Here is an 18,285-nt window from a genome sequence, read left to right on the forward strand (position 1 = left end):
AGCACTAGAGGAAGAAAATTAAATGCTTCAGTATCTATAAAATAAAAATGGGCTACACAGTCAATCTATCTGAGTCAATAAGTGCTTCTATTTATTATAAACACAAGAGGTTCCAATTTGCTGGAGTTCAAGTTATGTTTGAGGGAGAGATGTACATAATTCAGTAAACTGGAAAAGATAAATCCAAAATTGAAAAGCATGGTTTATAAAGTTTATGATTCAGAAGTGATTCTTCAGCATCCAACTTGAAACTTATTTTAGTGATGTGTTTTCCCTTGTGATAAACTTTTCCTTCAGAGAGAATGAATCAACTACAATCAAAAGTAGTATAAAATTCAAAGATCCAGTAAGAATGCCACATTCATCTAAAGCTAAGATTGTGTTTCACATGTACAGGTGTGAAAGGCATATTTTAGCCATTTATTGACCTAAATAATGCACCATTGCAGCTTTACCCCAAAGAGAATACAGCACAGTAGTCTCATTCTCTTACCCCAAAGAGAATATAGCACAAAAACATAATTCTTAATGTTGCACAGTATCCTAGTCTCCCAAAGAGGCTTCAAATGCATCATGCTTAGTGGCATTACCCTTGAAGGCATTGAATGCATCTGCTTAATTTTTTTAGGTATACATGTGTCATATACATGACACGTGTTTGTGTTCCCTACAAAATTCATATGTTGAAGACCTACACGGTAATGTGATGGTATTGGGAGGTGGGGCCTTGGGAAGGCGATTAGGTTCAGATGAGGTCATGAGGGTGGGACTTCCATGATAGGATTAGTGTCCTTGTAAGAAGAGAAAGAGAGCAGGGCTCACTTGCTGTCTATCCTGTGAGGACATGAATAGAAGGTGGCCATCTATGAGCCAGGAAGGGAACCCTCACCAGAACCTGACTGTGTTGCTCTCTGTTCTCAAACTTCCAGCAGTAGGACTGCAAGAAACAAATGTCTGTTGTTTAAGCCACTCAGTCTATGATATTTTTTTATGGCAGCCCAAGCCAACTAAGACAACATGTACTTTTGTACATTTTCTGCTGCTATAAAGTAATACCACAGGCTGTGTGATTTATAAGAGACAGAGAGAGAGAGAGATCGTTATTTGGCTCATGGTTCTGGAGGTTGGGAAGTCCAAGATTGAGGAGTGGCAACTTGAGAGGGTCTTCTTGCTGCATCATAGCATAGTGAAAAGATCACATGGTGAGCAAACTGTGAGACAGAGAGTGGATGGGGGCAGAACTCATTCTTTTTACCAGGAAACTGCTCCTGTGATCATTAAATCACTCCCTCAATGATAGCATTAATCCATTCATAAGGGTGGTTCCCCATGACCTAATCACTTTTTAAAGGTGTCACCTCTCAACACTGTTACAATAGCAATTAAAGTTCAACATGAATTATGGAATAAAACATTTATAGTAACATGTAAAAACTATGTCCCTCAGAATTCCATGTAAAAAAAATCATGACTGTATTTCATTCATTCATTCACATTTTTTCTTTTGTTTAAAGATATAACTCCTATAGCTATTATTGATGCATAGTAAATGACCCCAAAATGTAGTGGTTTAAAATAATTATTTTAGAATGCAGATGGATTCTATGAGATAAGAATCTGAACAGAGCACAGCTGGTTCACTAATCTCTGCTCCACAATGCCTGGAGCCTTTGCTGAGAGAACTTGAATCTGAGGAGGCAACTAAACAACACGGAGCTGGAATCATCCAAATGCTGTTCACTCACATGTCTAGAGCCCGAGCTAGGACGACTCGGGCTAGGACGGCCAACAGAGTGTATATGCACGGCCTACCCATGTGGCCTGGCTCCCTCATAGCACGGTGGCCTCAGAGTAGTCAAACTCCTCACAAGGTGGGTCAGGGCTCGAAGTATAAAAGTATGAGCAAGTAACACAGAAATGACATCATCTTTCGTGGCTTAGCCTCACTATTCAACCAGGAAGCCAGCATCACTTCTCCCATAGTCTCTTGGTCAATACAGTTACTAGTTCACTCTGTTATAAATAGAGAAAAGATAGACCCCACTTCTTGGTAAAAGGAATGTCAAATAATTTGGCGGTTTTGTTTATAAAACCACCATGCAGGCATACCAAGATAGAACACAAGATGCTTATTATTAGGAATAATAAAAGGAATATGACTGAAGGTCTATCAGAGTTTTAAAATAATAAAGAATATTTTGAAACATCTTATGTTAATCAATTTAAAAACAAAAAGGACAATTTCCTAAAAATATGTAATATACTAAAACTGAAATAAGAAGAAATGTAAAAGCAGGATACGTTTGTAACGACTAAAGAAACTGGGTCTGTGGTCAGAATTCTAATTACAACCACCCACACACATACACCAATTCTCAAAAAAAGATATACAAATGGCCAATAAGTACAATGGAGCATGATGTTCCACATCACTACTCATCAGGGAAATGCAAATGAAAACTACAGTGATCTACCACTTCATACCTTCTATGATGGCCATAATTTGAAAAACTAAAAATGGCCAGGTACAGTGGCTCACACCTGTGATCTCAGTAGTTTGGGAGGCTGTGGTGGGCAGATCACCTGAGACCAAGAATTAAAGATCAGCCTGGCTAACATGGCAAAACTCTGTTTCTACTAAGAATACAAAAAAATAAATAAAATAACCAGGCATGGTGGCAGGTGCCTGTATTCTCAGCTACTTGGGAGGCTGAGGCAAGGGAATCACTTGAATATGGGAGGCAGAGATTGCAGTAAGCTGAGATTGTGCCAATGCATTCCAACCTGGACAACAGAGCAAGACTCGGTCTCAAATAAAATAAAATAATATAATAAAAAATAAAAAGTAAACAACTAAAAACAACAAATGTTGGCTAGGATGTGCAGAAATTGGAACCCTTGTACAGGGCTACTGGAAAAGTAAAATGGTGCAGCCACTGTGGAAAGTAGTTTGTCAGCTTTTCAAAAGTGAAACAGAACTGCCATATGATCCAGCAATTACACTTCTAAGTATGTACCCAAAAGAATTGAAAACGGGTAATTAAACACATACTTTTAGGCAAATGTTCACTGCAGTATTATTCAAATAGCTGAAAGTTGGAAACAACCCAAATGTCCATCAGCAGATGAATGGATAGACAAAATGTGGTCTATACATACAATGGAATATTGTTCAGCCTTAAGAAGGAATGACATTCTGATATATGCTACAACATAGATGACCCTTGAAAATGTTATGCTAAGTAAACTAAACCAGATGCAAAAGGACAATATTGTATGAATCCACTTGTATGAAATATCTAGAATGGGCAAATATATACAGACAGAAAGTAAATTAAAGGTTACCAAGGAGTAATGAGGGGAGGGAGAATGGGGAGTTATTATTTAACGGGTGTAGAGTTTCTGTTTGAAGTGATGAAAACATTTTGGAAGCATAGTGGTGACGGTTGCACAACATTGCAACTGTGCAAAAAACCATTAAAATACACACTTTAAAATGGGTACAATGGTAAATTTTATGTTATATACATTTTACCACAATTTAAGAAAACTTACTAGAACCAGACAATTTTATAGAGGTCACAGAAATGATAAAGCTAATTTTACTTGAACTGTTGCAGAGATGAGTGAGAGAGAAATATTAGTCTACTTTTTTCTTTTTTGAAGTTAGACTATCCTTTATCTTAAAACAAGGCAAGAACAATACAAGGCTGATCTCAGCTAAGGACATAAATGCAAAAATTTCTAGAAAGTGGTAACTAAATCCAATATTAATTTTTAAAGTATGTTGACAAAGTTGAATGTATCCCAGGAATGCAAACAGAGTTTGACATTTAAAAATCCTGATAATGCAATTCTCTACACTAACAGATCAAAGAATAAAAATAATTATTTAATTATCTCAGAAGATGTAGAAAAAAATCTTGTGATATGTGATTCAACATTTATTCTTGGTTAAAAACTATTTAGCCAACTAGGAACACAACCAAAGAATGAGATTTTTGCGTTATGATTTAAAACAAATTTGCTAGATTCATTTATTTTGCTTACATAAGAACTTTTGCAAGAAATGGTGTTTTGGAATTATACTTTTTTGTATTTTTGGAACTTAACAAGAAGTTGTGTAATTCTTATGAATTAGTTCAGTATTAAAAATCAAAGAGGACGTGCCCAGCTAGCTCAGTTGGCAGAGCATGAGACTCTTAAAAGGTCAGGGAGGTAATAATCAGATGGTTAATTAGCACAAGAGTGGTGAACGAATCCTTCTTCTCATGGCAGTTGACCATTTCAAGTAGACAATCTCTTACAGCAAACATTTATATTTGTTTTCTTCACTTAATAAACCTTGCAACATTTACTATGTGCCAGGACTGTCCTAAGCACTTTACAATTACTAACGTAAGAAATCTCTTAGCAACCTTCTGGAGTAGTTACTATTAACCTCAGTTTCCTACAGAGAAGGAAACTGAAACCTAGAAAGGTTAAGGAAGTTGACCGAGATCCCTCAGTTGTAAGATACAGCATTCGACTTTTCTCTCTTCTCTCCTCTGTTACTGTACTGGATATGGTGGACCTCACCAATTTCTCCCTATATCTTTTACTCACTCTTCCCTATTTCCCATCTCTCTGTGCCACATTTCAATTTTTTAAACCTATCTTTTGCATCTCTTCAGCTCTCTCATCTGTGGTTTAGTACATTCTTTGACTATCTGGTCATTGTTATTTTTCCACTCTTCATCTGATTATTGTATTGCAAGAAATTCTTGAGTATCCAATAATGTCCTCTGGTTTATCTGTGGACTGTTGAGTGTACCTCCTGTGTTGTCTAATTTTGGGTTGTGAGCTTATCTTCCTCTGCGCTTATTTGTGGACATCCCGAATTGTCTACTTGAAAGTGTGTTCCTCCAGAAAAGTTTTGTAATAACTTCAACCTGGCACCTCACAGTGATATAGTAGCCAAAGGCCACTTTTTAAAAGTTGTCACTTAGGGGCCTCCTAAAAGATATAAGGAGCAAAAATAAGACAAACTGCATGGTGCAAACAGATGGTTGTAAATTCTTAATATTTTTCTCACCACATGCAAATATAAGCCAAGACAGACAAGTTTTATTATTGTCTCCTTGTACCAGCACTAGATAGTAGATAGCCCCCTTCAATTGGAAAATCTATTCTTTCATACAGCTGTTCTTGTATTACTCCTTTGATAAATTATACTTTTCCATTTTCATGGTTCTCTCTTTTTATAACTACAAGCATTAAATTTCTCAGCCTGAGATCCTTTAATGTTTTTTGTAATGCTTTTCTGTGAGGGCAATATGCTAGCTTTTTCATTGAAGGATTCAGAAATGTTAGTATGTAGGGTCTATACTTTATAATCACTGTTTTTCCAGAAAATAATTTTCTACTTTCTCTAGTTCTGTGCAGGTAGAGGTAGGATGGAGGCAGGGAGCAATGGTATATGTTTGATTGTCTAAGTTCTTGAGAAGGGTTCAGAAAGGGCCCTGCAATATCTCCATTTCATATACACTTTTCAGTCCTGAGACACTCTCACTTTTTGCAGTACCTGGGAACCTGAGGCCAGAGAGTCTCTGTTTCAACTTCCCTAGAAAAGAAACCCCCAATTTCCTCTGGGCAGTAGAAGATGAGGCAAATGTGGAGGACAGAAATAATGCCTGAGGAATGGGCATTTTTTAGGCTGCCAAGAATAAGGATCCTGGGGATCATTCCCTCAATATACAGATTTTCAAATCTTCCTGCATTTTCAGCTCCATATCTCTCTCCTTGGTCTACGGTTGTACTAGTTTCCTGGGGCTGTTGTAACAAAATGCCACACACTGAGTGGCTTAAACAGCAGAAATTTTCTCACAATTTAGGAGACTAGAAATTTGAAGTCAAGGTGTGGCGTGGTCTGCTCCAGGCCTCTCTCCCGGCTGCTGGTAGGAGTGTTCCCTAGCTTGGAGATGGTGCTCTCCCCATGTCTTTGCATTGCCTTTCTTCTACTGTGTCTGTCTCTGAATCCAAATTTCTCCTTTAGTAAGGACACAGTCATCTTGGATTAGATCTCACTCTAAGGACTTCATTTTAATGTGATTACCTCTGTAAATACCCTATCTCCAAATAAGGTCCCAGTCTGAGATACTGAGGTTAGAACTTCACCATCTCTGGGGGTAAGAGAGAACACGATTCAGCTATCCACTCCTACTCCAAATCCTGAGCTGCTGAAGTTCTACAGAGTGAATCAGCTCATTTCCTCATTTTCGTGCCTACCTGCACACCCCATCATACACACACACATACATACACATACAGAGACTCAGACACAAATACACTGACACATACATATGTTTACAGGCTGTGTCAAAAAATGTACTCTGGAGCCGGGCATGGTGGCTCAAGCCTGTAATCCCAGCACTTGGGAGGTCGAGGTGGGTGGATCACTTGAGGTCAGGAGTTCGAGAGCAGCCTGACCAACATGGTGAAAGCCCGTCGCCACTAAAAATACAAAAATTAGCTGGGTGTGGTGGCACACGCCTGTAGTCCAGCTACTTGGGAGGCTGAAGCAGGAGAATTGCATGAACCCGGGAGGCAGAGATTGCAGTGAGCCAAGATCGTACCACTGCATTCCAGCCTGGGTGACAGAGTGAGACTCTGTCTCAAAAAAGAAAAAAAAACGTACTCTGGATTTGTTTTAATTAGATATGGTAAGACACACTGACACAAACATGATTGCCACAAAAGACGAAGTATATATTCAACAGATCCCTAGAAACAAGAAGCATGGTGTCTTCGTTCTTTTTCTGCTGTTGTAACAGAATACATAGACTGGGCAATTTATAATGAACAGAAATTTATTTCTCACAATTCTGGTGGCTGGTAAGTCCACGATCAAGGGGCTGGCATCCTGCAAGGGTCTTCTTGCTGTACCATCTTATGGTGCAAGGCAAAAGAGCATGAGAGCAAGAAAGAGAAAGAGAGAAAATGGGCCAAGCTCATTCTTTTCTAAGGAATCCACTTCTGCGATAATGGCATTAATGCATTCATGAGGGCAGAGCCTTTTCGGCCTAATCACCTGTCGTTAGGTCCCACCGCCCAACACCTTTGCGTTGAGGATTAAGTTTCCAACACATGCTTTTGGGGAGACACATTCAAATCATAGAACATGGCATGCCACAGAGGACCACATAGGGAAGGATCAGTTGGTCAGAAGGCAGAAGGAAGACAGCGGGGTACAGCGCAGAGCCTTTACTAGGGTTTTCCCAGGAAGGACTAGGAGAAGCAGGGTAGCGTGCTGCACAAATTTAGGAGTGGATAGCTAGAATAATCGCGGTGTGCTCTGGGCTATAGTGGTCTGGTATCTGGACCTGGGGTGACTTAGGACAGGAGGAATGTTGGCTTAGCGTGTGAGAGTTTGATAACGGAGATGGATGGTTGTGAGGGCTCTGAATTGGTTGGTTTGTATATCAAAGAAGAGTTTGCGTATTTCAGGGGAATCACTTGCTATCTCTTGAAATTAGCTAACCTAGGAGAGTCAGTTTCTCCAGGATCAAGGCTCCAAATGCCAGAGCATCAAGAATATAGAAAATAAGAAAATACCATCAACACACATACACACAAATATACACACACCATACACACGGACACAGATACACACAGACACATACACACACCCACTAGTCTACTTGGAGTGTGGTTTTCTTCAGTCCACTCATTCTGTACTCTTCCAGCTGCTTTGCCTCCTTCCTCTCCTTCTTTTTTTTTTTTTTTTTTTTTTTTTTTTTTTTTTTGGTTTTTTTGAGCCATAACATTTACATCTCTCTTCAGTAACTGCAGTGGGATTCAGAGAATAGGTAAAGATTCAACTTGCGCATTCAGCCTTCCAGTTTTAACTGGAAAACACTTGAGCGCAACATTTGCTGCTGCCCTGCAGCACCTCCACAGAGTTTTTGCTGCTGCCACGTTAGACATCTTCACCATGTAATGATGACCTTTTAAGATTCTAAATCGCCCCACCTCTAAGCCTGTTCTTCATTAGAACTACAAGACGACCAGATGACACGAGGGAGGGGCAGCTCCTAAAGCTTGACCTAATTTCCAGTGCTGCCCATGTTGATTTCTCTCCGTCCTTCTCCTGTAGGCTGTGCATCTCTGCTTACCCAGCATGCTTGTACTCTGCTACTGGAAGTAACCTGTCACTTTAAAAGAAAAAAAAAGCCACCGAGTGACCTTCCTTAGGAACGGGTTGCTAAGCTGGTGTTTTTGCTCCAAGACATGGCTGCAGCTTCCCAGGGAGGAGCCCAGGGGCATCTCCAACATTCAGCCTTTCCCTCCGGACCCTTTTAAAAGAGTCAACAGCACCGTCTCTCTCCACTGCCATCCTAGAAAGCAGAATCTGCAAAGTGCCTTTTGTAAAGTTTCTTAAGGTAAATCAGTCCTTAACCGGACTTTGGGCTGCAACAATGATTTCCTGTTTTCAGTTACCCAGCTTGGAGTTGAGCCTCTCCCGGATATCGTGAGACTGGATTTAATGGATTGTAAATTTAGGGGCTCTCATCATTATTTATGTTTTTACTCTCTGAAATGGGAACATAGACCATTACTCAGCAGCTTTGATTTGAGCTGCTATCTGGTATCTGGATTTGCAGGAAATGTAAGTCAGTTCATCACAAGCCCTGAGTGACAATGCTCTCTGACCAAAGCTCTGTGAATCATTAGCTGCACGTTGCATTTATGGGCCTTTTAGTTCCAACTGGCTTAAGGGGAAAAGCACTAGTCACTTCAAACTACACATTTCTTGGTATTAGACAGAGAAAGGGCTACTAACCACAGCGCTGAGAGTTGCTGTGCTTTCTAAAGACTTCAAGAAAATCTACTGGCTGCAACTTAAGCTGATTGTTTATTTCCCTTCATTGCAAAGAGGGGCTATGAAAAGTTAATAAAGTCAAATAAGAAATATATGTTTGCTATTGCATTTGCATATAACCTTTTCTGCAAATAAATTCAGTGCCAGCATGAAATCTCTCTCTCTCTCTCTGTCTCTGTCTCTGTCTCTGTCTCTCTCTCTCCCCCCTCCCCCTTAGAGAGTCATTCATTCAAACATTAATGGAGCATCAACAATGCACCAGGCAATGAGCTTAAGTCTGGAGTGTACAAACATGAATTACACAGGTCCATAAGCTCAGAGTTTGCTGGGAAAACAGACCTATAAACACATGATAAGAGTACAATGAGCTAAGTGCCATAAAAGACTTATAAAAAGCACTGAGAGCACAGTGGGATGACATCCAGGGAGGGGCTTCCAGCACTTACTACATCATGTAAATGCACTGGCCATATATCACATAACACAGCTCAAATGCAGTACTCATATGTACTCTTCGAGGGCAATGTATATTATATTGAGCTGATCAAATGATTCTATAAAGCTATTTGTCACTAACCTCATGCTAAGGGAAACTGAAGCTGGAATAACTAGTAGAATAAGATAATATATTACAAAAAAAATGTATGTGGCACCTCCCCAGGTGTCCAAGCTCCAGGATGGAACACAAAAATGCTCTCAGGGTATGAGGAAGAAAACACTCATGGGTAGAAGTGCAGGAGGTTTCAGAAGTACCATAAATGGAAGCAGCAAGGCAACTGCCCTGGGCCTGGCTGAAGGGAGGGAGAGACGGATCATGAGTTATGGTAGCTGGGGCTGGAAGGTGAGAGCTGAAGGTGGGTGGGCTTGAACATCGCCTAAGGTCTTTCTCATGACTCCTCTTCTATACCCCAAGCTGTTTTCCCTCCTTACTCCTTCCTTCCATTTTCCCTGTCCACCATCACTTTTGCTTAGTAACAAAACCTACTAATATTAATAGCTCAATCTATGCTAGGCATTTACACACATTTCATCATTTAGCCCTTATAAATTAATCACCCTTCAAAGTAGGAAGTATGATTGCAATGTTGCAGACAAAAAAAAAAAAAATTGGGTCTCAGAGAAGGGAAGGCATTGTTCCGAGATCACGCAGCTAATAAATAAAGCTGAAGTTTGAACGTAGGTCCATATAATTCTTGGCAAAATCTTAACTCTTTTCTATAAACCCATGCTTTTACCATCCTGGAGTAGGGCACATATACTGTATTATTTTTTAAGCAGCAAATATGGAGTTGAGATGCACTGTATCTCAACCTCCAGGTATGGCTCTGATCCACTGATGACCCTTAGGAATAGTCCATTTATTCAGATGAAGGTTGTCAGTCCTTTCCTTGGAAAAATATGTTTGGTTTTTCTGCACTGAGTAAAATAAATCATTGACTTAATGTAGCCTAAGCCTTTTCTCCCCAGTGCAATGCTTCACGGCTTTTAACTGCAAATATTTCCAGAATAGTGGCTATTCTGGAAAGCATAGAATAATTACTGATGCCACTGCAAAAGCAAGAATAAACGGTGAGACAGAGGGGTAGAGTGGAGTGAGGGAGGACTTGGGAATCACAGAGCCTTGGGGTCAACTTCTGAATGTGATATTTAATAATTATAACCTTGAGCAAATCATGCAAACTGTCAGAGCCTCAGTTTACTCATATGCAAATTGGGGCACAAACCACTGAGCTAGGCATGTTATTGTGAAGACTAGAGAGAACATATGTCTAGAGTCAGCACAAAATAAGTGTGCAGTAAATCATAGCTATTTCGATGTTGCCAAAAGGAATATATTAACAACTACCAATGCATAAGATGATGGCAAGCTGCATATTAAAACCAGGCAGTATTGATTTATCTTCTTAGCAACAGTGTTCATATAAAAAATAAATTTCGGTGTCATTTGATTTCCTTAGAAACTCATTTAAAGGAAATGATCAGGAAAGAATGAGGAGAAAAGAAAATCTCATCACATTTTTCATTTTCTACCTCGATTTTTTTCTTTCATATGAACCATTTTTTTTAATTTATAGAGAACCTTTTTTTTTCGTTGCTAAAATATTTCACAGGTTTTTTTTTCAGTTTGCATTGGCCAGACTTGTTCATTAGAGAGCTCTCCGTACCTCTGCATTTCCTGTTTATGATCTGCCCCTCATTCACTCTAGGTTACCTCCTTGCCTTTCTATTTTCTTAGCTGCTTTTACATTTCCCTTCCTCTATTTTGTATACCCTGTGATGAGGTTTGTAGGGAAGACAATAGATTTCAGATGGTTTACTTCCCTTTAACATGCTAATTCCCCTGTAGGGTCAGTGAAACCTTGAGCTCAGATGAGCTGCTTAAATGACCTGACCAAGTCCCCGTTAAGATTTGGGTTCCTTGGATATTAGAAAGGGCTTATGATTTGTCAGCCATATGTCTGTTGTTTCTCCACGTGTTTTCTCATTTAATCCTCACAGCAGCCTGGAAAAAACAGTGGAGCTTTAAATAGTCCCAGAATGTGGCTTTGGAAATACATCCAAGAAGTCAGTGACTTAGTCATTCATTCAACAAGTATATATTGGATGGCCATGGTGTGCCGTAGTCCTAGTCTCTGGGGGTAAGCAAAAAACAAAATAATGTGTCTGCCCTCTTGTAGCTATATTCTAACGGGTATGGGCAGACATTAACAAAGTAAGTGTGTATGTTGAGTGGTGATAAGTACTATGAAAAAATCATTGCAAGTTAGGGAATTCCAGGTAGGTATTGGGAGGTGATTGTTGTATTGTGAATGGTCAGGGAAGAGCTCTCTGATAAAATAAAATGTCAGCAGATACCTGAAGAAAGTGAAAGAGCGAGAGCCATGCCGATACATTGGGGAAAAGAGAGCCAGGCAGCAGGAACAGCAGGCGCAAAGGTCCCGAGGCAAGAGGATCTAAGTGCAAATCACACAAGGCCTTGGAAGAAACTTTGGATTTTACTCTGTTGACAAAGGGAAATCAGTGAGGGATTTTGAGTGAAGCAATGTCATGTTGTCACTCAAATTTTCATCAATTCACCCTGGCTTCAATGCAGAGGATATGGTAGGCAAGCAATGTGGGAAGCTGAGAAATTAGGAGGTTCTTGCAGTAGATTTCAAGAGACAAGATGGTGTTTGACCAGGGTGATAACAGTGGAAATGTTTAGATGTGATTAGATCCTGAATGTAATTTGAAGCCAAAACTGGCAGGATTTCTAATGGATTGAGTGTGGTGTGTCATGTGAGACTGAGGAAAGAGTTAAGAATGACTGCAAGGTTTGTGGCCTGAGGAAAATGGGTGTCTGTTTATTTCAACAGGAAAACTGCAGTACAAAGTAGGCTCAGGAGTAAAAGCAAAGAACTTTATTTGAGGTATGTCAAGCCAACTGAAGGTGTCCATCAAGCAGACACTTGAGTCTGGAGTTCTGGGGAGATGTCTGGACCCAGGATGTAAATTTGGGAAGTTATCAGCATGCAGATGGTGTTTAAAGCCAAGAGACATGATGAGATGGCCAGAGGAATGAAAACACACAGAGCTAAGTCCCAGAGCACTCCAGTCTTTGGTGGTCTGAGAGATGGGGAGAAACCAGCAAAAGAGTTAAGCAGCAGTCAGTGGGTAAGAGGAAACCCAAGAAAGAACTTGTCCCAGGAGCCGACTGAAGAAAGTATCTCAAAAGAAAAGGATGGGTCACTTTCATCACTAAATGTTTCTGACCTTTCCGTGCCTGGCTTATTTCACCCACAAGTATGTGAGAACATGCGAATGACAAACATGGCAATGTTATCACTTATGTGTGGGATCTAAAAACCAAAACAATTGAACTCATACAGATAGAGAAGAGAAGGGTGGTTACTAGAGGCTGGGAAATGTAGTTGGGGTCGGGGAGGTTGTTTAATGGATTAAAAAAATAGAAAACACAATGGAAGGATTATAGTCAATAATAATTTAATTGTACATTTAAAAATAACTAAAAGAGTATAAATGGATTGTTTGTAACACAAAGGATAAATGCTTCAGGGGATAGATATCCAATTTTCTGTGATGTGACTATTAAGTATCTCATGCCTGTGCCAAAATATCTCATGTACCCCATAAATACACATACCTACTATGTACCCACAAAAATTAAATACTTTAAAAATGTTTTAAATGCCTCTGACCAAGTCACGTAAGACGAGAACCAAGAATTGATCATTGGACATGGCAATGCAAGGGTTACTGGAGATGAGTCATTGGCCAGAGCAGTTTGAGAGCATGCTAGACCCCCAAAATCAAGAAACAAACTGGAAAGAAAGGAATGTTGTGAGGAGTTTTCCTATAATTGTTGAAAAACTGAGCAACAGCTAGAAAGAGAAGAAATGTTGAGACGGCTTTTTTGGTTGGGCTCAGTGGCTCATGCCTGTAATTCCAGCACTTTGGGAGGCCAAGGCAGGCAGATCACGAGGTCAGGAGTTCGAGACCAGCCTGACCAGCATGGTGAAACCCCAACTCTAATAAAAATACAAAAATTAGCTGGGCATGATGGCATGCACCTGTAATCCCAGCTACTTGGGAGCCTGAGTCAAGAAAATCGCTTGAACCTGGGAGGTGGAGGTTGCAGTGAGTGGATATCGTGCCACTACACTCTGGCCTGGGCAACAGAGCAAGATGCCGTCTCAAATAAATAAATAAATAAAAATTAAAAAGAGAAGGCTTTTTTGACTGGGGGCAGTGGCTCACGCCTGTAATCCCAGCACGTTGGGAGGTTGAGGCACCTGGATCACAAGGACAGGAGATTGAGACCATCCTGGCCAACATGGTGAAACCTGTCTCTACTAAAAATACAAAAATTAGCTGGGTGTGATAGCATGCGCCTGTAGTCCCAGCTGCTCAGAAGACTGAGGTAGGAGAATCTCTTGAACCCAGGAGGCGGAGGTTGCAGTGAGCTGAGATGGTGCCACTGCACTCCAGCCTCGATACAAAGCGAGACTCCATCCCCGCAAAAAGGTGCGGGGGGCTATTTTTTTAAAGGAAGGGAAAAATCACAGCACTTTTTCCACTGGTAGGAATGAGTCAATAGAGCAGGAAGAAAATCAGGTGAAAGTGAAAAATCGTCAGGATCAAGGGCCTGGAGGGGGAGGAAAGATGGGGCCCAGTGCACAGTTGGAGGAGGGGTCGAATGGGAACAAGGCGGTTCACAGTAGCAAGTAGAAGCGGAGGAGGTGGCAGCGCTCAGTGTGGTGGGAGGGGAGCGGGATGTGGTAGCCCTCTCTGGTCTTGTCTTTTTACTCAGTTAAATGAGGGCAAAGGTCAAGAGCAGAGAGTACGGAAAGACAGCAGCGGAGAGGCGCTGTAAAATGGTCCTTCTGGAGCTGGATTCCAACTAGTGCCATCCAACTCTATGGGCACAGTAAAGACAGGCTCCCAGGAACAGGAAGACCTGGCATCCTTCCTTTCCTCTGGCGCTTATCTCCACCAATCCTGGGCTCTGCTGGTATTCCTGGTGAGTGGAAAGTCTACTCAGCTCAAACACTTCATTTACCATCACGGCCAGCCTCATATATATCCATAGTAAGAAAAACGCTATTTCATTGATTTCAAAATGCCTGACTTCTTCATTATTCATTGTCAGGGACCCATCTCAGCCAAAATGAATCCCAGGGAAGAAAAAGTGAAAATAATTACAGAGGTAAGTGGCTGCTTTGATGTCCTCTAGGGATGTGTTTGTGTGTGCACGCGTACGTTACACATGTCTGTGAATGAGGAAGTTAGGCCAACCAGCATCTATTGCACATGTTAAAAGAAAAGCTTTAGATGAATTAAGTTCAATAGAGTCTAATTATACAAAGAACGATTTGTGAATTGGGCAGCCCCCAGCACCTGAAGAAATTCAGAGAGCTCTGCTCTGCTCTGCTCTGTGGGCAGACAGCATCTATGGACTAAAGATGAACGTGAAGTACAGAAACACCTTGATTACTTACAGCTCAGTGTTGCCTTATTTAAACATGGTCTGATCAGTAGGACACCTGTGATTGATTGATTGACGCTCAGCTGCTGTGATTGACTGAGACTCAGCTATCTGCTATGGAAGTATACTCCTAAGTTAGGCTTTCAGTTAGTTTACTAAGATTGCAGTTTGTTATTTAAGAATTCAAAGTACAGAGGCATCCTCAGACTAAATTTAGTTTAATTTAACACACAACTACTGAATGCACCCTGAGGGAGCTCTGTAAGCTATGTGGTGGAGAAGGGGAGGTGGGTGGTGAAGGAAATGCAGTCCTGCTGACATTCCAAGGTCTTACTTCCACCTGATTGCTCTGAAGCTGTTTGTCACCACCTGTTATTGGGCCCAGCTCTGCCTGAAGCATGCTGATTTCTGAAGACATTCAGAATGGAGGTAACAATTGCAGACACTTGCTAATACAATCCTCTGTCCATGGAGTCCTGCAATGTCTGACTCATTGTGTGCAAAGCTCATTAAAGCACTGCCCACACCAGGGAAGGAAGGCTGTCTAATTTGGAGACTGCAGACCACCCAACAAAAGAGAGGGTATTCCTCTCAGTCCTTACTTCTCTCTTGTTTCAAGGGCTCACTGGCTTGAGATGACATCAGAAATGGAGATGATATGCTGTCGAATACAGTGCTCCAAAAAGCCTGAGGAACCTCATTATAAAACCATGCCGATTAATTTTAAGCAAGATCAAGTACCGACAAACCCACATAAATTTATATTTGCTTATCCATTCATACAACCAAGTATGTTTTGTGCCTGTAGTCCTTGGGGATACAGCAGTAAACAAACCTTGTACCCTCACGGGACTTACATTCTATCTTATCTGAAGTCCTACTGGATAGTTAAGATAGAGGATGAAAACACAGAAAAGCAAAAGATTACCCAGGTTTCTTACAAGTCTATTCTAAGTCAGTAAAAACTTAGAACTAAATTAAAAGCCACGCTTTCACACCTCAATATAATTATCATCTTGAAATCTAAGTTGGTGGACCCCTTGAACTAAGAACACTCCCTATTTGGCAGGCCCAAAGAAGGAGTCAAGAGTGAGGATGGGGCTCAGGACAAATCAGAGATGAGGTCACATACACAAAGGGAAGGTCCAAACCAAGGCAGTTCTCTCGTCCGACATCACTTCCCTCCTCTGTTACTGCAGTTCATGTCTTCCCTAACCCCAGTGGCCAAGGGGAGTCAGGAGTAATTAAGGTCTGGCCCAGAAACCTGCATGATATTTCTGTGAAATCATATAGCTTTAAAATTCGTACTTTGTGTTCCAAATGTGTTTCAGTATAAAAACAGTGGCCAGGTGTGGTGGCTCATGCCTGGAATCCCAGAACTTTGGGAGGTTGAGGCGGACAGATCACCTGAGGTCAAGGGTTCGAGACCAGCCTAACCAATATGGAGAAACCCCATCTCTACTAAAAATACAAAATAAGCCAGGGGGTGGTGGTGCATGCCTCTAATCTCAGCTACCGGGAGACTGAGGTAGGAGAATTAATTGGACCTGAGAAGATCGGGCCACTGCACTCCAGCCCGGGTGACAAGAGCAAAACTCCATCTCAAAAAAACAAACAAAAAAAACCCTAATTTTGGAAAAAAATTCTAGTAAGTTTGGTGTACCACAGAGAGGTTCTGTGTTTATCTTGCAACTTCTTGGTCACCCAGAGGCACTTGTGTCCCAATTTATAAAACTCTAGGACTAAAAACTTTAGAGCTTGAAGACTTTAGAGCTTTCAGCTCTAACATTTTATGACTAAAACATTAGAAAGTATAAGGTGGAAAGAGAAAATAAAGTCTGCGCTGTTAAAGGATTATTTTCCTTTTCAAAAAAATCTGCCAAACTTTCCTTTACATTGAAGCTTTTTTGATGATGTAACATATATAATTCTTATCCTTTTCCTGCTAGTAAGGCTGAGAAGCAGAAAAACTTAACCTGTGAAATCCCTAATATGAGTCCGATGTCTGTCCTGGGCCATGGTTCTCTATCTGTCCTAGCAGATTCACTTCTTAGTCACCTTTCTTAGATGGTGACTATTAAGAACAGACAGCATGTGGCTTTCAATTCTGTGTCCCCAGAGCCTGGAACGTAGTAAATGCCCAATAAATGTTGTATGCATAAATGAGGACCTGGAGCAATGGAAGATCCAATATAATCTCATTTATGATGTTCCAACATGGATACGACTTTTCGAAAACATATCTGTGTTGAGAAGAGTGGATGACGATAGCCACACAGATTAACTGTCTCCTCTCTCACACTCGGCACTACTGGATGGAAAGCCCAGGGTCAAGATGGGAGTTTTAATTTTAAAACATAAAAGTCATACCTCTCTTCCTCTCTTAAGATTCTCTCCCTTTTGCATTTTAACAAAGGAGTTCATTGAAAATGATGAGGATGCAGACATGGAAAGACAGAAGAAGAACCCAAAGGTTCGAAGACAGCCAAGAAAGAAACAGGTAGGAAGTGACAAGAAACTGTGTCTGTGTATTATGTCATTGATCAACAACCCACCTGCATCCCCAGGGCCATACAGAATCCACAAGGGCAGCCTTCCTTCTGTTGGTACCAACTTTTGGCCTGCTCTTGGGGACTGTGAGGCAGGGATGCAGACGGATCGTCCAGGGTGCAGGAGCCTGATGCAGAGACTTATAGATGAGCCAAGGTGGGGGTCTATACTTGGAGCATTTTTACTCTAAGTTTCTCCCATCTCCTGAGAGAGGAGTCTAGAAAAGATGGAGGGAGCCTGTTTTAGTGTTTCACTGAAGGCCATAGACTATGATGGACAGTAGATGGCAGTACAGGATTGCAAATCTTGGGGAACTCCCTCTTTCCAACTCCAAGCCCAAATTCCACCTCAGTCTGAGGCAGAAGCCAACTCCTTTCTCCGGAGCCTACTGGCAGATCCTTCCCCTCCTAGGCTGGGAGCATCCTGTGCAGGGTAAATCTTTTCAAGGTAAGTCCTTGGTAAGGAGTTGTCCTCTGAGAAGGGAGGCAGGGAAGCAGCTATTGTGGATGGGCGCTCTGTTTGGAACAATCGAGATGCCAGCAGGGAAGGGAGGGGTGGGAAGCGCCATTTTGAGCCAGCAGTCACGTGAAGGGGCTGCAGAGAAGGGTGGCCAGGAGAGATGAGGAGGGCACAGGGAGACAGAAAGACCTCCCTCCCAGCTTCCCCCTTGCTCAGCACACTCTCGCTGGGGCAAGCTGGGCAGAGGAGTCACTTTCAGCCTTTCCTGCAGGCTGGGATGAAGCCTCCCAAGGGAGGGTCCAGGAAGTTGGGGAGGTGCTGCCTGACCACGTGGGCTAGCTCTCCGGCCACTCCTGGGGACTGAGCAGACTGACAGCCAGACACAGCTCCAAAGCTTTAACCCCTTCCTGGGGGTCAGTCTGCCGCTCTG

At 41.5% G+C, this 18,285-nt stretch overlaps 1 protein-coding gene across 1 annotated transcript in view; it reads left to right on the top strand.

Moving 5' to 3' along the window:
• Positions 1–8,179: 8,179 nt before the first annotated feature.
• The window catches only part of CC2D2A (coiled-coil and C2 domain containing 2A), a 140,311-nt gene continuing 130,205 nt past the window's right edge, over positions 8,180–18,285 (top strand). The window contains exons 1-3 of the mRNA XM_012472423.3: positions 8,180–8,420; positions 14,511–14,567; positions 17,263–17,346. Of these exons, the coding sequence (XP_012327846.2) occupies positions 14,529–14,567; positions 17,263–17,346 (123 nt within the window). The 5' untranslated portion in view covers positions 8,180–8,420; positions 14,511–14,528. The remainder of the gene's footprint in view (positions 8,421–14,510; positions 14,568–17,262; positions 17,347–18,285) is intronic.

Source organism: Aotus nancymaae, unplaced genomic scaffold (assembly GCF_030222135.1).
Source record: "Aotus nancymaae isolate 86718 unplaced genomic scaffold, 86718_ANA_hifiasm-v0.15.2.pri h1tg000006l, whole genome shotgun sequence".
Taxonomy (NCBI): domain Eukaryota; kingdom Metazoa; phylum Chordata; class Mammalia; order Primates; family Aotidae; genus Aotus; species Aotus nancymaae.